Source organism: Pan paniscus, chromosome 13 (genome assembly GCF_029289425.2).
Source record: "Pan paniscus chromosome 13, NHGRI_mPanPan1-v2.0_pri, whole genome shotgun sequence".
NCBI lineage: Eukaryota > Metazoa > Chordata > Mammalia > Primates > Hominidae > Pan > Pan paniscus.
Genome location: NC_073262.2, coordinates 33,414,689 through 33,439,179, shown reverse-complemented (window position 1 = coordinate 33,439,179; position 24,491 = coordinate 33,414,689). Strand labels below are relative to the sequence as shown.

The 24,491-nt window shown below is 36.3% G+C and overlaps 1 protein-coding gene across 3 annotated transcripts in view; it reads right to left on the bottom strand.

Annotated features, from left to right (window-relative positions):
- Positions 1-24,491, bottom strand: part of LRP1B (LDL receptor related protein 1B) — a 1,910,203-nt gene that overhangs the window by 1,241,504 nt on the left and 644,208 nt on the right. For all 3 annotated transcript variants that reach the window (XM_034954060.3, XM_034954061.3, XM_003822825.6), the window contains exon 3: positions 17,454-17,591. In XM_034954060.3, the coding sequence (XP_034809951.2) occupies positions 17,454-17,591 (138 nt within the window). The remainder of the gene's footprint in view (positions 1-17,453; positions 17,592-24,491) is intronic.

Here is a 24,491-nt window from a genome sequence, read left to right as displayed (position 1 = left end):
TATATTATATTATATATAATTATATATTTTATATATTATATATATTATATATAATTATATATTTTATATATTATATTATATATAATTATATATTTTATATATTATATTATATATAATTACATATTTTATATATTATATATTATATTATATATAATTATATATTTTATATATATAATTATATAATTATATATAATATATAAAATATATAATACATAATTATATATAATAATTATATATAATATATATAATACATAATTATATATTATATATATTAAAATTATCTGCTAATAAGTGGTATCTATACAATAATGAGAACCCCCTATTGGTAGGAAACATTTGGATATCCTCAGAACAAGGACTGGCCTATGTTGATTGTATTTCAACAAATATTTATCCTATATTTAAACTATATATAAAATTTATCCAAATTATATATATAATTGGATAATATTACATATAATATATAACTATATATAATATATATCATTTTATCTATAGATATATCTCAAATTTTTTCTGATTTTGGGGGGCCATAAAATCCTGTGCTATGTATAAACTAAAAATACAGCCATTCAAGTTTGGCAGATATTGCTAACGGCAGTTCAGCCACATTTGTCTCAGTTCCAGGCTCCTAAAAGATATGAGTTGTTAATACTAGAAAAAGTATGCTGTCCTGGCTGGCGAATCCACACAGGTCTTCCTAACACTGACTGGTTAGGTGAAGACATCATTAGCCTCATCCCAAGAGTTTCTCCACTTTCTTACCTGCCCACTCAAAAAAGAAGCATAACACCACACTGCTGTGAGTTTACCCTTGCTAAAAACGAGAGAAAAATGTATGAGTGAGCAATATACATAGGGAATTTGGTACAATCTCTAACATTTTTCTAACTTTGATTCCTCTAAGCACTTTGAATTCTTCCATCTTTATCTTCTCTTACTTAGACATCAAGGATTTTTAGAACAAATTGGAATGTGTATTGGATATACTATGCATTCTATCTGATATGTTGTTTTTGCTGTGACTTTTTTTTTTTGAGACGGAGTCTCGCTCTGTCCCCCAGGCTGGAGTGCAGTGGCATGATCTCGGCTCACTGCAAGCTCTGCCTCCCGGGTTCACGCCATTCTCCTGCCTCAGCCTCCTGAGTAGCTGGGACTACAGTCACCCGCCACCATGCCTGGCTAATTTTGTATATATATATATATTTTTTTTTAGTAGAGATGGGGTTTCACCGTGTTAGCCAGGATGGTCTCTATCTCCTGACCTAGTGATCCACCCGGCTCGGCCTCCCAAAGTGCTGGGATTACAGGCATGAGCCCCCACGCCCATCCCTTTGCTGTGACTTTTTATTAAGATCTGGTCCAGTGCCTATATAATGCCTATTTACTCTCTAAAACCATGTGGTAAGAATGGCTTTCTTAATTGAGATCTCACTGATAGGGATTTATTTGGGGGTGTAAAAAGTGTTAGAAGTAATCACCTGATGGAATTTGAAATTAAAAGGAAAACTAAAACTCCTTCAAAATAAAACAAAAATCAATAGCAATAAAAAAAAGGTTTTGGGTTTATTTGTGCAAATGTCAGTGGGTTAAGGAAAGGAAACAAAAAAAAGATAGGAAATTTACCATCAGAAGGAGAATAAGTACAATTTAACATGGCTTCACTTATTTAATGTAGCTTGGCAGTCTCAATATATTAAATAAAACAGAAAGAAAGTATACACATTGACAAAACACAGTTAAAATCAATGTTAAAGTAGGGTTGGCTGACCAGAAATGTGAAATAATTGCTGACTTTGAAATTCAGACAAGTTTTTTAAAAAAAAGGCTCAAGTGTAAGCTTGTATTTGAAGGCATAAAACTGAGAAAATAAAGGCTGAAAAAGTGTGGGATATGCAGTGGCTAGGGAGTGTGAGGGGAGAGAAAAAGGGAAAGAAATGGGGAAAAAATGGAAAACAAAATAAGGAAGAAACTGGGCAGGAGGGACAGAAAGAGATGGCTACATCAGTATCTTCTTTTCTTCCCTTAAACTCCATTAATCTGGCTTTCCTCAGGCCGCAGGTAGCCCTCACTGGCTCCCCAGGAACTATCCTTTATGGACATTTTCTAGGTATTTGCCAGTTTTTTGCTACAGCACAGCATGACTTTTTTTTTTTTTTTTTTTTGAGACAAGGTGACAAAGTCTGGCTCTATCGCCCAGGCCGGAGTGCAGTGGCACAATCTGGGCTCACTGCAACCTCCACCTCCCAGGCTCAAGCCATCCTCCCACCTCAGCCCCCAAAGTAGCTAGGACTACAGGCAAGCACCACCACTCCTGGCTAAATTTTGTATTTTTTGTAGAGACAGGTTTTTTCCATGTTTTCCAGGTCTCAAACTCATGAACTCAAGCCATCTGCTCGCCTCAGCCTCCCAAAGTGCTGGGATTACAGGTGTGAGCCACTGTGCCTGGCCTATAGCATGACTTTTATACCTCTCAGGTATGTTTTTTTTTTATTACTATTTTTATTTTTTTTGAGACAGAGTTTCACTCTTTCACCCAGGCTGGAGTGCAATGGCACGATCTTGGCTCACTGCAACCTCTGTCCCCCAGGTTCAAGAGATTCTTCTGCCTCAGCCTCCTGAGTAGCTGGGATTACAGGTGCCTGCTACCGCACCCAGATAATTTTTGTATTTTTGGTAGAGATGGGGTTTCACCATCTTGACCAGGCTGGTCTTGAACTCCTGACCTCATGATCCACCTGCCTCAGCCTCCCAAAGTGCTGGGATTACAGGCGTGAGCCACTGTGCCTGGCCTAAATATTTTTGTTTATATAATTTTATATCTTGAAGGAGTCAGCGATACTGTCCAAACCTATTCTTTAACTGGTAATCAAAGCCACAGAGCTAATTAATGACCAGCTCTCTTTCTTTCCTTTAGAGTCCTCTCATAGAGTTTATCAAGCATAGTAGGACTACAGCTGCTACCTAGTGAGTAACTAACTGCTCTATTAAAACATGTATAGCATGAAAGGTTAGTTGTTATCAAATATCCATTATCTTCTTCTTCCAAATCTGATTTTATTGAAGCAGTGTTTACCCTCTTGAAAAGATACATCTCCCAGTCTTTCTTGCAAATAAGGGTGGCTGTGTGTTAGTTAAAATCCTGATCAATGGGATAAAGGTAGATACTGTGTTTAATCAGGCTTCTGGAAAGCTCCTTAAGAAGAAAATAAGTTGCTTGGTAGGGATAATTTGGTCTTTTTCCTTCCTCCTGGAATGTGGATGTGATATTTAGGGCTGCAGTGGCCAATTTTTGGCCATTTTGCTACCTTGAGGATGAAAGCCAAGTGACAAGGATTGCAGAACAGAAATAAGGGAGTCTGGGACCCGAGTCACATACAGAATTGCCTTACCTTCAATGGAATGTCTATCTATAACCTTTTTTTAATATGAAAGAAAATGTAAAATTCTGTAAAACTCTACTTTTTTTTTTAATCCAGTCTTTTAAAGATCTCAGTTTTTCCCAGCCAAACACAATTCCTGACTGATATGGCATAAGTGAAAAGGAAGTGCTCAGGGGATGTATATATATATATATATATATATATATATATATATATATATATATATCCCTAACTGGCTCCCCAGGAACTATCCTTTATGGACATTTATCTAGGTATTTGCCAGTTTTTTGCTACATATGTAGCCCTCACTGGCTCCCCAGGATATATATATACACACACACAGATATATATATATATATATATATATATCCTCTCAGGTGTATTAAGTATCTACCTGAGAGAGAGAGCGCGGGGGGAATTATAGCAGTCAGAAACTATGACAGCCAATTACAGTGGGTAATAGACAGTCAATAAACTGTGTCTGGGTTAGTAAGGACCGATGGTTTATAACTTCAGAGGTTTGGAAACTTTAAAACTATTTGGAGAAGTGAAAGAAAAGCATGATGAAGTTACAGGAGTATAGAATCTGTTAGAAGGAACAGGCTAAAAACTAAGAGGGCTTAGAAAATATTACGATACAAAATGCAAGTATTTGCACATAGTACAAATTGCTAAGCATTGACCGTGTAACTAAAAATGGTTATTAGAATTTCTTTCCCTGAAGGCATAAGGTAGATGGCAATCTGTCTAGGTGAGTTTGGTTTCAGTCCAGCCTGAAGGCAGATAGATGAACTGATGACCTCTGAAAGTCCCTTCTGGCCCTATTATCCAACAACTCTATTTTGCACTGAGAGAAAGTTATTGCTGCTTCTCTATTTGTAGTTATAGTCATCAAGGAGACCTGTACTTCCCTTCTGCACATTGCAGATATTTCTGGTAAATAAGAAACAAAACTGAAAGGAGCAAATCATTTTAGGCAAAATGCAGGCATGAATATTCCTGACAAAAAGCACACTGCTTTTTGTTTGTTTGTTTGTTTGCTTGTTTGCGGAGCGGGGGGGAGTTCCAGCATACAGTGTGGCACATACTATCCCTAGAAGTTGTTCTGCAAAACAATCCCTACACCTTTACACTCCATCACTCCCTCATGGTTCCCTGTATGTTTGTCATCTCTGCCCAGTTTGATGGGTCTTTGCAGTCAAGTGACTGGGTAGAAGTAAACTATGTTTCTTTAGATGTTTCCACTCTAGCAGGGGTATGAAACTTATACATGGGCAGAAAAGACAAATTAAACCAAGGCATATTTGCATGAAAAGCTCACATCAAAATGTAAGTTATATTGTGTTAGGCAACATTAGAATTTTATCCCAAACATATTCCTCTTGGTTCTGCACATTCTGTTTTGCATAATTAATTTAGATGGGTGGAATACAACCCTGACTTACTGAAATGGAACTGAAGTCATTGGCGGGCAGGAGGACACAGGAGTCAAAGCAAGAGCATGACTAGTGCAAACCTCATCTTACACTGGTTTTGAAAATGGGAACAAATGAAACAAACCCAGTTGAAGAGTATAAAAGGATAAGTTATTTTTAATTCCCTAAATAATCATTTTATCTGGATATCCAATAGACACAGGCTAGGAAAATTTGATAGAGTGCACATATATTTCTATATACACAGTCTATATACACACATATATTTCTGTACACATTTATATAAAACAAATTGTATATTTAATTCTACATATAATAAATATTTGGGGATCATTTTACATATACCATTTAGAACAAAGAGCATTTATACCTATTAATATTTCTCTCCAAACTTCTTTGAGACCACTAAAGTAATATTTAATTAACCTAACTAAAAATCAGACAATTCAAGTTCTTAGAGCTACTGCTCTGAGAATATTGGAGAATTCTCAGAGTCATTTATTGAACTGTATAGATTTTTTCTTGGCACTTTCTGGTTTTGTACCTGTACTGTACTCTAAATAAGAACACACCACCCATTTCAGCTAATGGAAGTAAAAATTGCTCTTTAGGGCTTGTCCTTCCCATTCTCCTTGTATCCGACACTCAAGCCTTGGCTCGCAAGCACAATGACCTAATCCAGAAGAAGCTCGTTGAGCAGAGCAGATTGATCTCTCTTTGGTCGCTGCTTCATGGTTTTTTACAACCACAGTGGGTTGTTGGACCAGTTCTACAATCCCTTGTGGCATAAAGAGATCAATCATTTGGTTTCAAGCTTTTTCTTAATCGCAAGCCTAATGGAAAGCTAGAACACAAATTCTCAGCTAATGCAAATAAATCTGGGTGATTTACTTTCACTAAAATATTAGTCACTAATGAAGAGTTTCTTGCATCTAAATTCAAATATACAAATGTATGCCAAAAGTTTGGAAACGTATAATATACGTGCATATGTCTCTGTATCTCCACAAGAGTGAAAAAGAAATAATTGTTTGATTTGATTCTGAAAAGACTGACTACGGTGAGCTCAGAAGTAACCAGTCTCATAGCTGTTTCATTTTTCAGAATATTACTTAATGTATTGCAATATTCTGTTATTTTAGTTCATTTGTGCTGTTATAACAAAATACCAGAGGCTTGGTAGCTTAAACAAAGGCAGCTTATTTCTCATAGTTCTAGAAGTTGGAAAGTCCAAGATCAAGGTACCGGCAGATTCCATTTTCCATGAGGGCCCATTTTATGGCTCATGGAATAAGGTCTTCCAGCTGTGTCTTCATGTAGTAGAAGGGGCAAAAGACCTCTATGATTCTATTTTATTTATTTATTTTTTTTATTTTTTGAGACAGAGTCTCACTCTATAGCCCAGGCTACAGTGCAGTGCCATGATTTTGGCTCACTGCAACCTCTGCCTCCCAGGCTCAAGCAATTCTCATGCCTCAGCATCCCAAGTAACTGGGATTGCAGACATGCACCACCACACCTGGCTAATTTTTGTATTTTTATGGGGACGGGGCTTTGCCATGTTGGCCTGGCTGGTCTTGAACTCATGGCTTAAAGTGATCCAACCCCACCTTGGCCTCCCAAAGTGCTGGGATTACAGGTGTGAGCCTATTTTATATGGGCACTAATCCCATTTGTAAGGGCTCCACCTTCATGACCTAACACTTCTCAAAAGAACCCACCTCCTCATAACATCACCTTGGTAATTAGATTTCAGCATTTGAATTTTGGGGTGATACACATTAAAACAACAGTAGATGGAACTAACACACATGAAATTCCATGGAATAGGGTTTACTATATAAGTGAAAAGAATGGACTATTTAAAAAGCCACAAAAATAGTATTTTTTACAATTATGAAAATATTAGAAATTCAGAAATGAAAACACTGGCTGAAAATATCTTGTGAGCTTTCTCTATAGAATTTGTAAGATTTACTAGAATTACAGATTAGGCTCAACAGATCTCAAGTCTTCTAAATATTTATGATTAATTCTCATTGTAATGTCCCTTCTTATTCAATGTTTCACTTTCCAGGGTTTGACGGGCTGAGGTTTGAGTTAGCCATAGTCAACTGTCATCTGAAAAAAGGTAAATATAGTACAATAAGGTATTTTGAGAGAGAGAAAAAGACCAAGTTTACGAAACATTTATGACAGTAAATTGTTATTGTTCTATTTTATGATTATTGATGTTAATGTCTTACTGAGCTTAATTTATAAATTAAACTTTATCATAGGTATGCATGTATAGAAAAAACATAGTCTATATAGGATTGGGTACCATCCACAGTTTCAGGCCTTCACATGGGATCTTGGAATGTATCCCCCGTGGGAATACATTATTCAAAATTTAAACTTTCTCTATTGAATGACTTTGAGAAATCTCTCTTTATTTCTTCCAGATTCCATCATGAAAGTTGAAATTTCTAAAGTTTTTTAACTTCTTATTGTTACTGGTGCAGATCTACTTCAAAGAGTCAAAATGAACAGTTCCCTTCCACATTCTTCACCCAATGAAAGTACTAATTTTTCTCAAAGCGATAAGCTACTAGTAAGATTTAGACATTGAATACTTCAAGCTAGTTACATAGTTGTTCAGCCTGTTGTTTACTCAGCACATTTTTTTCCTTTTCAATCAATTAATAAACCTGACAGGGAATATATAGTTAGTTGAAAAATGTCTTCAGTTGAAATTCTACAAGCCATCTTGCTGCTTTGAGAATGGGTCAGGAGGATGCTGAAGCATCATAAGGTTATGCAGTTTTCTGAGTTGATATGTTAAGGCCCAGTAGTCAAAATTGGTGAAGGAAAACTCAAGGTCACAGGGTTTAACGCTTACTTTCCAGCTGATTTCCAGTGTGACTCTTGGGGATGCCATTCAACTTCAGCTTCCTACTTTAATTCCTTGCTTTTTAAATATCAAGCTGCTGTGTCAAAAAACCAAATAATGAATCATACGGGATTTGGCCTCACATTTGAGGTTGAGTAGAGAGCTGAGTGACAGTTTGTTGTAATTCATACTTTTGAATAATATTAAAACAATGATATATTTTTCAAAGTTAAGGGACAAGAGGACAAAATTTAGGCATGTTATAACAAGGTAGTATTTTAGTAGCTTGCTAATGGTGAAATTATGGTTGCTTAAAATAGTAAATATACCTTCCAAATTTCTAAATGTTATTTGAAAAGGATTTTGCTTAATATGGCTCCTTATGTCGTCGATTTTGACTTTCACTTACACAAACTACATCCAAGTGACACATTAAAGAACAACATGTAATGTGCATCCATTCTGGAGTTGATCAATGTGAGGTAAGGATTACTGTTTATCTTCAAGTTTTATAATTACAGTAATGCACATATATATTTTCTAAGAATAAACTATGTAACCTGCTACACATATGGAACAATTCTAGCTACTATATGCTTAATATTAAAACAATTTCATATAACACCCTTAAAATACTATTGAGAATATACCCTGGTATGTTTTTTTTTTTTTTACTCTCTTGCTTTTTGTGGTTCTATGAAATGCATTTTAGATAAGTCATACTGTATACCTATTCTAATGTAACTCCTCTTGGTCTATTCCTAAGTATTTTTTCAGGCTCAAACTCCTCTCACTACACTCAAGGATGTATGCTTCAACCTTACCCAGTAACTTAGAGATCTTGAACATACAATACTTTATCCTGCACTTATGCCTCTGTATATGTAGTTCCCTAATTTTGTAATGTTCTTCCTTTCCTCATTTGCCTACCCAACGCTTAGAGTGAGATGCCTGCCAACTATCAGCTCACTTGGCATATCTTCTTGCATCTTCTCATGTAGAATTAGATGTTTCTCGTCTTATTCTTCCTCTTTAATTTTTACCTACCTCAATTACTACATGTGAATTCCATGAAGGCGGAAAATAGGACTTTCTGAATCCCTGGTATTTAGCTAAATATCTGGAATATTGTCACTGCAAACAAAATTTTATTGAAGTTGATTAATCAATTGAATTTTGGAAAAGTCCTTAGTGTATTTCTATTGGCACATTTAAAAAAGTCTTTTTGGCCTCATACTCATTATATTTTCTACATTCTTTGTTTTCCACTATCAAGATGAGAAAGATGAAGGAAATATCTAGATAAACACGGGCTACCAGGGCCTATAAATATTCATACAAATTAACACTATCAAGAGTTGCAGAACATTAACATGTCTCCTTAACTGGGGAGAGATTACTTGTCTGAAGGAAGTTGAGTTTTCTGGCTTTTTGTGATTTCACACAAGACTTCCATCTAAGAGGCTAGTACGTTTGAGAAACAGGTAGAAATAATAGGAGTTGTTTGCACCAAGGGGTAAATCTCCATATCAAAGCAGTTGCTATTTCTTCTACTACAGATACCAGGTATACACACAGAGTAAATATTTTATTGGGGTGGGAGCAGTGGATACATGTTGTTGACTTACACCTATTTAAAATTGGCCGGACACAGTGGCTCATGCCTGTAATCCTAGCACTTTGGGAGGCCAAGGCGGGTGGATCACCTGAGGTCAGGAGTTCGAGACCAGCCTGACAGTGAAATCCCGTCTGTACTAAAAATACAAAAATTAGCCAAACGTGGTACTGGACGCCTGTAATCCCAGCTATTTGGGAGGCTGAGGCAGGAGAATCACTTGAACCCCGGAGGTGGAGGTTGCAATGAGCTGAAATTGTACCAATGCACTCCAGCCTGGGTGACAAGAGCAAGACTCCATCTCAAAAAAAATTAAAATCAAATCAAATCAAAATGAACCGAAAATAGAGTATATTGCAGCAACAAATGAAGATCCATAATGCACCAGGAATCTCACTACAGAGAACCTGTGATAAAAAATTATAGAAGTAATGTAACTTCATTTGAAACCACTATTGTCTAAGAAGAGGGACAGATACAGAATCTGAAATGATGTTTTAATGAAGAATACCTCTTTTTAACTTAAAGCCTTCTGTGATCATTTCTAAACTACTAGTAGGCAGTTTACACCATTTGTAAAAATTTACAATTTTTTTTTGTTTCCATATTTATTCTTAAAAAATAATTCTGTTTGGAGGAAGAGAACATGTTTTTAATATAATATTAACATTCATCAAAGATGTAAATCTATGACAAAGGAATTAACTTCCAATCAACGATTAACTATTTTAGACTACCTTTTGAATTCTCAGCTACAACGTAGGGTCAAATTACTTAGTCATCCTTTCCCCAGAGGTATTTACTTAGTTAGCTAGCTGCCCCTTCTGTCAACATATTCGAACATTTTTAAACTTGAATTCTAAGTCTCTTTAGCAGTATTAATTTAGCAATTATGCCTTATAAATCAGTGTTAAGAAGTCAGATGTCTGCAAAAAAAGCATATTTCTAATTAAACAGAATTTATAAAACTAAGTCCCTGAAAAAATGAACATACATACATACATATGTGCAAATATGCATGTGTATATACGTTTATATATACACACATATACACATATATATTTAGAGCAGTCCTCCATAAGTGCACAATCCTAATTTCATGTAGGTGTCATTTGTCAATATAAACAATAGTGGTATAGGTCTTTCAAAAGGATGAAACACCTATAGAAGTTCTATTCTTTCTAGAAATTGTTGCTTTGCTTCTGGGAAGCATTAAGCTTGGCCCTGAAATCAGGTAGTGTTAAGGGTCATAGCCTTTCACTAAACTAACTCAGTTACTTAAACTAATCTCTTTGAGTGGAAATCCTTACACCTGAGATAGGCTTGAGACTATCTGATCACCTTAGCGCAGCTCAACACAGAGAAAATACAGCAGAATCTACTCTTAACTTGTAAGAGCTTTACTAATCAAAAGTGTTCTGAGCTCACAAACCTAGGTCTTCCTGGGTAATTCCACTTCTTTGTTTCTTAGCTGTAGACTTATTGATGTTTCAAGTCACTTGAGCACAGGTTTCCCTCCCTGTGCTTTAAGCTCAGTGTTGATGACAGATACACTTACTATAACATTGCAATTACACCTCTTCTCCATACCTTTGTTTTGGAATTCTGCATGCTGAAATTCCACTCTATAGTATGATTTTATATTTTAATGAAATTTTTAAAATGAGGCTATGACAAGATTAATTAAGTAAAATTAAAAACAACAATAAAGAGCTGCAAATTCATTTTTCTTCTTCAGTAGCTTTACTAAATTCCTTCCTTCCTTCCTTCCTTCCTTCCTTCCTTCCTCCCTCCCTCCCTCCCTTCCTTTCCTCCCTCCCTTCCTTTCCTCCCTCCCTTCCTTTCCTCCCTCCCTTCCTTTCCTCCGTCCCTTCCTTTCCTCTCTCCCTTCCTTTCCTCCTTTCTTCTTTCCTTTTTCCATAGTAGTAGCTGGAATAGGATTTTTAACTAAATAACAGCACAGATAAATTTTTCCTTTCTGGAAAAAAAAAATGGAGTTCTGTAAAACCTCTAGGTCAATTTCTTTTTAGAAAATTTGGAATACATATAAGATTAAGTAAGAAGTTTAAAGAATTACTAATTTTCCCATGGTGAATCATTACAGAAAATAAAGGCTACCATTTAGCTTGGTCCATTTTGAGAATGCCTCTAAGTTCTAAATCACCCCCAGGATTTTTTTAGCACTTTTCATAAGAGTTTCGTTTTATGGATAGAAATATAAAAGTAAAAAACCAGCTACATAAATTTTTAATTAACAGAAGTTATCATCTAAATTAAATACATTAGAATTATTGACAATAGATTATGAGTGGATTAAGAAAAAATGCAATTGCATATATTAGGAAAGTTATTTTCCAACTGGAAAGTAAAGTAAAATAATCAAATGTAATTTAAAAGTCTGAATATGCATTATTTTAAGGAGTTGGTTGGTATATAAGGGGATCTTTTTCTTTTTTAGTTTACTGATCCAATATGCCAATTAATTATGTCATATACTAGTAATCATACAGGAAAATGTTCAGAATAGAAAAACAAAATATGAGAAAAGATGAGTATGTGTGTATGTATTTGTATGTTTTGGGGGTGAGCTTTTCATATGTCAGAGTTTTTTTTCTCCAATCAGTTTTAGTAAAATCTTCACACATGTTATTCTCTTAGATTTGAAAGGACTTCAGAATGTTTGCTAGAAAACAATTACATAGATTGAATAGTCACTTTTGCTAGTGATATAAAAGGTAGAATTCCTCTTTTCACTGACCTCTGAACTTTCTATATTCTTTTAACAGGATAAGGGCAGATGCTGCCACAGAGACTGTCATTCCCACGGACATTTAAATATATTAGCACTTGGGGGCCAGGTGTGGTGGCTCACGCCTGTAATCCAAGCACTGTGGGAGGCAACGCAGGTGGATCACTTTATGTCAGGAGTTTGTGACCAGCTTGGCCAACATGGTGAAACCCCCGCTATACTAAAAATACAAAAATTAGCTGGTGGCACAGGCCTGTAATCCCAGCTACTTGGGACACTGAGGCAGGAGAATCATTTAAACCTGGGAGGGGGAGGTTGCCATAAGCTGAGATCATGCCACTGCACTCCAGCCTGGGCAACAGAGCAAGATTCTGTCTAAATAAATAAATAACTTACCACTTGGCACTACAAATGTAATCTAACAGGGATGTGAATAAAAACAAGGCTTCTCTTGCTTATACCCACTTTAAATGTTAATAATACTGACAGGAGGGAGGGAAATCCTGGGTAGAAGAGAGCAGTTCCCCAGCAAAGGCCCCATCCTCACGCCTGGAAACCCACGGCCCTAAATGGAAACAGGCATTCCTGTCTTCACACCCAGATGTTGACCTTTGGCCTGCCACACCTCCCTATCCTGTACCCATATAAACCCCAAACCTCGGGCGCCACAAAGAGAAGAATAAAAATGCAGAAAAGCAGCAGAACAACAGAGTGGTGAGGCAGAGAAGGAGAGAAGCGACGGAGCATCTGAATGTCGAGAGAAGTTCGGTTGGGGATGGTCAGACAGGAGATCAGCCGCAGGACAGCCGAACTCCAAGGGAAGATCATCTCCCCACACCATCCCCTTTCCAGCTTCTCATCCATTCCATTGAGAACCACCTCCATCCAACAATAAAATCTCCTTCATTTACCATCCTTCAATTTCCCTGTGTGACCTGATTCTTCCTGGACACCAGACAAGAACCTGGGTACTAAGAGGGCACCCAGCTGGTTAACACTTAAGCCATCTGCAGATGGCAGAGCTAAAAGAGCACTATAACATGCCAACTGGGCCTTTGGGAGTTGCAGGCACCGAACCGTAGATGCTACCTTGGGGCCAGAGCCCAAAAGTGCTGGCCCCAGCTCCTGCACCTGCCTGTCTGCGTGCTCCCCTTCCTGGAAGGGGTTTGAGCCCATGGCGGCCCAACAGATGAGCCACAACTCTGTAGCACATTCTGCGAGGGGAGTCAGGGAACTCTCCTGTTTCATTAACATAATAAATTATCTTAAGAATGTCAAATTTTAAAACAGTATTTTGATACATCTTAGTCCATCTTGTTTCTATTTGTCAAAGTTTTTCACTTCTTCCATCATTCTTTATATGGTTGTGTGCATTTCTGTGGAAATTTTCTGGATTGAGAGGCCTTGTATTTTACAGGATGCATTTTCATTGCTCATGCAATTAGACAAGGTGATATTACCACCAATATGAAGTACTGTGTAGAAAGAGATTAACTTTTCAAAAATATGTGATTTTGAAAGTTTTTACTGTAAAACTTTTATAAGCATATTTCTACAGGCAAGTACCCCCATATACAAAAATCCATTATTCTTTCTTCAGATGGAGCTCAATTATGGAGATGAAAATATCAGTGTTATAGAAAATCATTAATAATAGATATCTTTTCATTATCTTTACTAGAAAGATATTGACTTTTCTAGGAAATATTCACAAAGCAATTCAGTTGATACAAAAACATTCCCAGGACCAGAACATCACCCCCCAAATTTTGATTTTTTCCCTTATTAGTTTTATAAAGGATATAAATATACCACCAAATATATTTTGGATCCTCTTCTGAAAAAAAGAAAACAGCTGGGCACGGTGGCTCACGCCTGTAATTCCAGCACTTTGTGATGCTGAGGCGGGTGGATCACCTGAGGTTGGGAGTTTGAGACCAGCCTGACCAACATGGAGAAACTTCATTTCTACTAAAAGTACAAAATTAGCCAGGTGTGTTGGCGCATGCCTGTAATCCCAGCTACTTGGAAGGCTGAGGCAGGAGAATCGCTTGAACCTGGGAGGCAGAGGTCATGGTGAGCCGAGATAGCGCCATTGCACTCCAGCCTGGGCAACAAGAGCAAAACTCCGTCTCAAAAAAAAAAAACAACAACCCCCCCACCAAAAAAACAAACAAAAAAAAAACCACATCCATTTTTTAATCATATCTTAGGCTTTAGGTATAATTACTTAAATTACAGTCTATGCTTAGAATGCAACAAAAAGGACGCAATGTAAAAATAACCGAGTTAGACAGAATTGTTCTGAAAAAAAAAAAAAAAAAGAAAGAATTTCCAAAAAGAAAGGTAACGTTTGAATTAATCTGGTTTCTTGATTTATTTTCTGTCTATAGTGGATAAGAAAGTTCCTTACAGACTTGATGGGGCTGGTTCCTAATTAACTCTCCAGGAAACAATGTTTCATCAGGTGTGACCACAAATTAGGAGGAAGGCTGAGGGTGAGAAAGTAGACTCAGTTCCTACAATGTACCTTTGCTTATAGGCAGTCACCTTTTCACATTTAAACACAGACTATATAAATGTTGCAAATCTAATGTTGCCCAGTGATTTGGTTTTTGTCCATGTGGTGAGGAAACTTTACAAGACCAAGCAGGTAAACCCATTTCTGAGTTTATTTTCTCAATGCAGAAAGATTTTTTTAAATCATTGATTCTAGGATGACTGTATCTCTTTAGTCACCTTGTTCTTACAATGCTATGTAGTGTGCAAGGCCAGAAAAGAAGGTGAAAAACCCTCCACTGAGGTTAAATAGCAAGTAGAAATCCAAATATATTTATTATTTCTAAGTCTACCATAGATCATAATGAATGGTTGCTCAGGTCTTTTAAAACACTTTATTTGGTTAAATGTAAAAATATTTAAAAGTCCAAAATGGTACAATCAACCTCCCACTGCAAAATAAACCTCCCACTGGCAAAAAAAAAAAAAGTTGTCACATGTGATAAAAGAAAGAAAACTTGAAACACTTAAATAACTGAATTAGAACAGAAAAAAAAGAATGGAGCATAAACAACTACATACTTGAAATTTGTCTTAATCCAATATATATGTCAATCTTTTCAAGGATCAAAATAAAATTAAAAGCATTTTATTTTTGTTCAAATACTTTGTTTTTATTTGAATCCCCTGTTATGCTATTAACATATGCCCTCATATATTAGATCAAAAATCTAAATGTTATCAGAAAACTCAGATATATTTTCATACAATCCTTGCACAGAAGTATGTTTATGATATTCAAATGTGTGTAATCACTTCTGATGAAATATTTGGAAAGGTGATGGTTTTGTTCTTTTAAAAGCTTAGTCATACATATCTATCTGAAAATTCAAAAACAATATAACAAAAAGCCTGAATTATAACTGAGTTGAATAAAATTAGGATCTAGAAAATATAATATCCAAAAAGAAAATTAAACTCTTTAATGCCTATCATTTAAAAATCCTTCTTTCCTTCTTTCCCTCCCTCCCTTCCTCCCTCCCTCCCTCTCTCTCTCATTCTCTCTTTCTTTCTTTGATGAAGTTTTACTCAGTCACCCAGGCTGGAGTGCAATGACATAATCTTGGCTCACTGCAACCTCTGCCTTCTGGGTTCAAGAAACTCTCCTGCCTCAGCCTCCCAAGTAGCTGGGAATACAGGCCCCTGCCACCACAGCCAGCTAATTTTTTGTTTTTTTAATAGAGACAGGGTTTCATCACGTTGGCCATGCTGGTCTCGAACTCCTGACGTCAGGTGATCTGCCTGCTTGGGCCTCCCAAAGTGCTGGGGTTACAGGAGTGAGCCACTGCACCCGGCCTACTTTCTTTTCATATCACTTTTTCATATACAATTACATAAAAGATGTCACAAAGCCTTTACATAAAAATAAAATCTCTTATTCATTATTATTACATATGTATTCATACCTGCAACTATGAATCTGCTGATTTTTTATGTAATTTTAATGCTAAGAAAGGAAACTCAGGCCAAAGAAGAAAGCTTCTGAAGATCTTTAAATTCCCAGTCAGAATTTATCCACAGAGTCAGCGTAATTGGACTTTCCTTTAGAAAGAGGGAAAAGACCTAGTGACCAGTTGATTTCCACAGCCTACCTGTAGTCTCTCAACACTCTTACATCTTCAGGTTATTGTTCTAAGATTTATGCTTTTTCTAATATATTTCTCCATTTATGGTCTTGAATTCAGCTTACTTCACCCCAGACCTGGAAAACTGTCAGCCAACAAGACCTGTCAGGCCCCCAGACAGGTTTTGTTTGGGCATATTATTGGACTATACAATGTTTTAAAAAATAGCATCTGACTTTGAGCACTTTAAACGTATACATATTTGGAGCCCCTCCTGAACAACTGGAATTTCTGGTGACCTGGGACCTCTTTCCCCATGACAGCAATTAGTTTGTGTGAAGCTACCCAGAAACCAGATACGTTATCTCCAGTTTCCTCTCCTTTCTTCTATTCTTTGTTGTCTTACTGACCCCCAAACGAAGGACAGGTTCTTATTGAAATCTTAGCTTCAATATCCTTTGTGTTACACTCAGTCTATGAGAATCTGAGTTAAAGACTTCCAGTACAGTTGTTTCTTTCCCAGCTCCATCCTGCAGCCTGATTCACTTGACTGATACCTTGATTCTGTTTCCAAATCTGGGTCCTTACCTGGATCCTTGACTGTTTTCTTCTGCTCTTATTTCTCTTCATCTCATGTTTCATTCTCCCCACTCCACCCCCCACTAGAAAGTGCCAGTAGCATTTAACTTTTTATTAATTTTTAGATTTTAATTATTATCCCTCACATCATTAATATCTAGGTAATATTGTACCATTGTAGAATTCAGATGTCGATTTTTAAAAAGACAAAATTACAAGAAAGTTAACAGTCTAATATCATGGAAAGATTATGAAGGAAAAATTTTCCTTCATACTTCTTACTGAAATACTTGTTTGACGAAGCATTCCTTCAAATTCTTTGTTTAAGCAGAGGTTCAGAGAAACAAGCTTATAACACCATGTGATATCAATCTGCTGTGACAAAGACTTCTCATTTGTCTTTTGCTCAAAAGTACTTTTTTATATGAAACATATAATTGTTTAAGAGCCCAACTTCAAAGTCTAAATTTGTGTGTGTGTGTGTGTGTGTGTGTTGTCTAATGGTGTTTTTTTGCTCAAACATAATACTTGCAGCTTTGAAATGCATATTAAAATGTCTGGCAGTAAAATTCATGCTTTCTTAATAACTGATATGCTTATAGTTGAAAGAAAAGGCAGGTTATACGTTTTCTTTGAACTTTCATTACTATGTAAAATTTAATATTTCAGTTGCATCGTTCCACAAATGGACTCACCCTGACAATGTACTCCTTCGTCATACCCATCTGGGCAGTCCAAGACACCATTGCACAGCTGGGATAAATGAACACATTTGTTGGTACCAAGGCAAGCAATGTGATTCAAGGGGCACTTGATTTCTACCTCCTCGGGACCTGAAAAGATGTAAAAAAGAACAGAATTATGTGTTAGCTTTTCTAAATGGTAAAACTGTTAAGCACAAGAAATTACTAGCATTGTTTTACAAAACAAAACTATAGAAAATACTGTAAGAGTGCTGCTCTTGTTCTCAGAGACATTGAAGTTAGCCTATGTGATTAAACACCTAATCTTTAAAGCTGCATAGGAAAGGCAATATGTATTTTTTCAAATAATGCATTAAAAACATAGATATTCTTTTCAACCATTAAAGTAGTATGGATTTAAAATCTGAGGGTTGATTGAGTCATTGTTTCATCTCATATCCCTAGATAAGTTGGGCAAGGTACTTAAACTCCTTGAATCTCAATTTCCTCAGCTGTAACCTATGGATAATTGTTCTCGGCAGATCTCTTGTTAGAATTACATCAGGTAACATGAACAAAAATGTTTCAGTGGCATTTACGTGAAGTTATGTCAATCTAAAGGTTATATTTAGTCTGTTCTTTAAGAATATGAAGAACATTTAGTTATAAATGTATTTATGTATGACTTCTATTGTTTAAAAATCTTTTACTGAGCAACTACAATAGAATAAAATTTGCTAAAGAACAGGAAGTGAAAGAAAGGGCATACTCATTGTTTTTACACACCAGTGATAACTACTTTGTATAATCACCATTTGTGTTTTTAAGATAAGCTTAAATCAGAACATAGGGTCTTTTCTCAAAGTTTACCCATTCCAAATCTTTATCAAGCATCCAAATTGTATGTTATTTTACCTGAATTTCAGGCTGTCAATTCCCAAATCCTATCTACACTTCTACAAGCACTTTCCAAATCCCCATATGATTCTTAGTCTTATCCAGCTCTTCCAAATCTAAAACGTAGTAATTCCAATATGACTACTATCATGTATTAATCTGACATAGATTATTGCAACAGCCTTGATTCTATAGTCCGACACACTTAGATTTTAATCAGAACTCTGCCGAATCCATGCGACATTAATTGATTTAATCAAATAATTATTAGTTTTCTCATGTATAAAATGAAACTATCAAATGAGCCTACCTCATAGGGTTGTTGTGAATGCCAACAGTTATTGACTACAAAGCACTGAGCACTGCGATGTAGGCTGAGTAGGAATTCAACATGCATTAGTTACATAAATAAATGTAGCATAACAGAGTGCTTAACAGACTGCAGAGCCAGATTCCTGGGTCCAAATGCTGGCCCCACTATTCATAAGCTGAGTGGCTTGATCAAGCTATATATCAAGTCTCTATTTCACAGAGTTGTGGTGAGGATTCTATCAAAAGCTCTCAGAATACTGTCTGGCAGACACTTAATAAATGTTTGGTTATCATAGTTAAGTAAAAAATGTTCTCAGAAGGTAAGTTGCTTTTTGGTAAATACTTGTATCTCAAACTGTCTTTTCTGTTGTAAACCCCTTTCCTCCTCCTGAAAAAGAAAGCTCAAAAATTTCATGTTTTACCTTCCCTACTTAGTTGAGGTAAAATAATAATAATAATTAAAAGGCCAATCTAACATATTTTAGGATATGCAAAATTGTGAGAATTGCAGAAGTTTGCAATGTGATAAAATTAGAAAACAAACAAAAGAAAACAAAAATATCATACAAGCAAAAAAACAAACTAGAGTTGCCAAAAGTTAAATATAATTTTGAAATACTTTATCAAATAGGAATTATAGGTGTAAATTATTTTGTTGGATGCTAAAACAGCTTTCTCTCAATGTTTTGTGTTTTGGGGATATAAACAAATTTTTATGCTGTAGCTTCACTAGCTGAATTGTTTAACAGATTTCTCTGTAAATTTCATGTGTATTTATATAATTATTACTGTACAAGGCTATTAAATGTCAAACACCTGTCACCCCAAATGCACAACTCATTTTCTGTAACATGCTTCTGTAACTTGAGTATCAATATTTCTAAAAATATATCTTTATTTCCATATATATATGTGTGTGTGCATATATATTAATAATTTGTCTAAATATACAAATTTGAATACAAATTACAGGAGTAAAAGTAAGTGAAAGGGTTTTCACTGAGCGCCTCTATTTAATCTTATGTTTATAATATTAACATAAATTCATTTAAAAATGAAGTTTAAAGACACATAATATTAAAAAGCTATAAACTTCTATGACCAACATCATAAAGTAGCTTTTTAAAATTACTTGGCTGATTCACAAAAATTTAAAAACATGCATCCTTGTATACATTTCCAAGAAATGTTTAGGCCAGTTATATTTAGACCTTTCTGTAAGAGTTCTAAAAGTTACCCACAGAGAAAACACTTCATAAACCTGAGAGACTTTAGAAATGTTATAGTTAGAAAACAAAAAAATGACTCAGCAGTTCTCACAAGCAGCAAGATTTTTTTTTTCTGGTTTCTTTTTATTTTATTTTATTATTATTATACTTTAAGTTTTAGGGTACGTGTGCACAACGTGCAGGCCCGTTACATATGTATACATGTGCCATGTTGGTGTTCTGCACCCATTAACTCGTCATTTAGCATTAGGTATATCTCCTGATGCTATCCCTTCCCCCCTCCCCCCACCCCACAACAGTCCCCAGAGTGTGATGTTCCCCTTCCTGTATCCATGTGTTCTCATTGTTCAATTCCCACCTATGAGTGAGAACATGCGGTGTTTGGTTTTTTGTCCTTGCAATAGTTTGCTGGGAATGATGGTTTCCAGTTTCATCCCTGTCCCTACAAAGGACATGAACTCATCCTTTTTTATGGCTGCATAGTATTCCATGGTGTATATGTGCCACATTTGCTTAATCCAGTCTATCCTTGTTGGACATTTAGGTTGGTTCCAAGTCTTTGCTATTGTGAATAGTGCCACTATAAACATACGTGTGCATGTGTCTTTGTAGCAGCATGATTTATAATCCCTTGGGTATATACCCAGTAATGGGATGGCTGGTTCAAATGGTATTTCTAGTTCTAGATCCCTGAGGAATCGCCACACTGACTTCCACAATGATTGAACTAGTTTACAGTCCCACCAACAGTGTAAAAGTGTTCCTATTTCTCCACATCCTCTCCAGCACCTGTTGTTTCCTGACTTTTTGATGATTGCCATTCTAACTGGTGTGAGATGGTATCTCATTGTGGTTTTGATTTGCATTTCTCTGATGGCCAGTGATGATGAGCGTTTTTTCATATGTTTTTTGGATGCATAAATGTCTTCTTTTGAGAAGTGTCTGTTCATATCCTTCACCCATTTTTGATGGGGTTGTTTTTTTCTTGTAAATTTGTTTGAGTTCATTGTAGATTCTGGATATTAGCCCTTTGTCAGATGAGTAGGTTGCAAAAATTTTCTCCCATTCTGTAGGTTGCCTGTTCACTCTGATGGTAGTTTCTTTTGCTGTGCAGAAGCTCTTTAGTTTAATTTGATCCCATTTGTCAATTTTGGCTTTTGTTGCCATTGCTTTTGGTGCTGTAGACATGAAGTCCTTGCCCATGTCTATGTCCTGAACGGTATTGCCTAGGTTTTCTTCTAGGGTTTTTATGGTTTTAGGTCTATCGTGTAAGTCTTTAATCCATCTTGAATTAATTTTTGTATAAGGTGTAAGGAAGGGATCCAGTTTCAGCTTTCTACATATGGCTAGCAAGTTTTCCCAGCACCATTTATTAAATAGGGAATCCTTTCCCCATTGCTTGTTTTTGTCAGGTTTGTCAAAGATCAGATAGTTGTAGATATGTGGCATTATTTCTGAGGGCTCTGTTCTGTTCCATTGGTCTATATCTCCGTTTTGGTACCAGTACCATGCTGTTTTGGTTACTGTAGCCTTGTAGTATAGTTTGAAGTCAGGTAGCGTGATGCCTCCAGCTTTGTTCTTTTGGCTTAGGATTGACTTGGCGATGTGGGCTCTTTTTTGGTTCCACATGAACTTTAAAGTAGTTTTTTCCAATTCTGTGAAGAAAGTCATTGGTAGCTTGATGGGGATGGCATTGAATCTATAAATTACCTTGGGCAGTATGGCCATTTTCACGATATTGAGTCTTCTTACCCATGAGCATGGAATGTTCTTCCATTTGTTTGTATCCTCTTTTATTTCCTTGAGCAGTAGTTTGTAGTTCTCCTTGAAGAGGTCCTTCACATCCCTTGTAAGTTGGATTCCTAGGTATTTTATTCTCTTTGAAGCAATTGTGAATGGGAGTTCACTCATGATTTGGCTCTCTGTTTGTCTGTTACTGGTGTATAAGAATGCTGGTGATTTTTGTACATTGATTTTGTATCCTGAGACTTTGCTGAAGTTGCTTATCAGCTTAAGGAGATTTTGGGCTGAGACGATGGGGTTTTCTAGATATACAATCATGCAAGATTTTTTAAAAAGTGATTCATGTGTTGGCTCAAATCAAAGTATGATTTTTCACTGTTAAGATTGCGAGGTAACTGAGGAACATGATAGCAGGAGTAAAATACCCATCTGGTGGCCAGAAGAGAGGCTCAGCTACTTATAAATTTTGAGAAAACAGAAAAATATGTGTTTATTTTGCAAAGACAACGTATAGAATTATTAGATTATTCCTAGTGGTAAAGTTTAGGGACAAGAGAGAAATTAGTCTGGGAGAACTAAAGAGTTAGTTGGTTTCTTTAGACTAGCCACTACAGCCTTTATCATCTTTGATATACTCTTGTCTTGGTTGCCAGGACTACTGGGTAAATCATGAGACAGCTGGATCATGGCTGGATGAACTGTACTATAACCAGTCCTTCCCAAATTTTCATATCAATATACATGAAGACAATCATAATATTTGCAAGGTTCACTGGAGTAAATAGCAAATAATATTTTTAGAGGTGGTCCCAGGCCCCGGTAATTAGCCTCACAGTTGAGGGAATAAATATTTCAGACCCCTTTGACCAGTGCTAGGATATTTCAGTTGGAAAACTGCTTAAATCAGTATTTTGTTGTTCTTTCTGGAAAATGGGGAGACAGACAGGGCAGTTTGAGAAATAGCAATGCCTGCCTCAAGCAAAATTCTCTCAAAAGCCAGGCAATATAGATATTTCATATACTGTTGCTTTGGGGATTACTCTATCCTAATTCCCAATGATCATTTGTGCAGTGAAAATATTTGTATCCCATGAAGCTCCTTACAGATTCTGTCCATCCTGTAAATGGACAGAAGAGCCACTCTGATTACTGCTTCTACCCATCCACCAGGGTGAGAAGCATGGGATAATGGGGGCTTCATGAATTCCTGAGAATATGGCAATGTTGCCTTAAATTAAATGATTAATCTCATGAAGACTTTCAGGCATTTGGACATTTCACAGCCAGAGATTATAAATGAGGCACAAAAAGGAACATGGTTGGAGGCTCTCTGGTAAACCTGGCATTACCTCTGTAGTGACTGAATCATGAGGAGTTGGGAGGGACCTGGGACAGGGGCGAGGTGACCAGGTAGTATAGGACAAATTTCAAAATTGTACAAAGACACTGAACATTTTTAGCAAGTATGGTAGTCCTCGTGAGAATGTCACCTCACCTTTCAGCAATGTGCACATTCAGAAAACATTTCCAGTCCTTTAAATCTAAATGTAGGTGACCTAAGCAAGATAGCAAAATTGAAAATGTAATAACTTAAAAAGAAAAACTCCATCATTGGGTGACCCAAATTATATCAACACATGAGGCTAGTATTTATACTTTTAAATTATGTATAAGTCTTGACCAATTAGTCGAAATAGATTTCACTTCTTACACTAAATCTTATTTTACAAATAATGCTCCCAGGATAATGCAAGGATAATGGGATTCATCTGTATACTTCTGAATGTTTAAATTATTTTTCAGTATAGAGTAAATATCTTACTGTGTACATTAATAGGGGATAATACAGGACATAAGTTCCATCAAATATCTCTTCTGATTAAAGAAAATTGAGATAGCATGTTTTGTGGAGAGGGAAATTTTTCTTCTACTCTAATGGCAGACACAGGCAAATAACTGCACTTGTCACAACATCGTCATATCTTAGCAGAAACAGCATGACTTCTCCTTCCCCACAGCTAACCTCTCTACCTTACACGGTATTATATCCCACCTTTTGGGTCTTGTCCTATCTAGAATTGCCTCTTGGTTTTATTTCCCATCTGTTTTCCCAATATTTCAAAGTCCTGTACCTGCAATCTCACTCAATTTTCTGAAGTTATGCCCAAGAATAAAGTTGCTTTTGCTCTTTAAACTTTCCTTCAAGCAGTATCCCTTTTTGCCTACCGAAAAAAATTTACTGTTAAACTTCTTCAAAACATAGACTGCACCTGCTGCATGCCTATTCCCATGTCACGCTAGCCTCTGCTTCTAACTTTCTGCCGAACTTCTCTCCAGGGCCTCTGTGGTCCCGGCCACAGTGAAGCCAGAGATATGCGAAGTCCTCCAAAGACTGATCAGAATGCCTCTCTCTTAGAATATTTTCCACCATTCTTTCTCAGGCCTCTTATATTCTATTCACACCATTATTTTTGTTATTCCTCACAGTGTTCCATGGACATGCTTGGACACATTTCACACATGCTTTTTCGTAAAATCCCTTCCACCTTTTGCCTGGGAAACACATGATTATCCTTTAACTATATACTGTCATTTCTTTTCCTGCAACTTTTCTGACTTCTCCAAATTCTGTGGCAGATTATAAATTTGCTCATGATTATTGTTTCTAAGTATTTTTCTTCAAAATAAGACTATGAGATATCTGATGTCATTGATTATTTCTCATCCATCTCACCAATGCAAACACCTGGCAGGTTTCTTGACACGGAATTGGTGCTTGGCATACCATTGTTGAAGGAATACACACTGCATTTTAACTCCTGGCTAATTTCTACTTCCTCTGACATGCTAGAAGTTACTCTTTTCCACC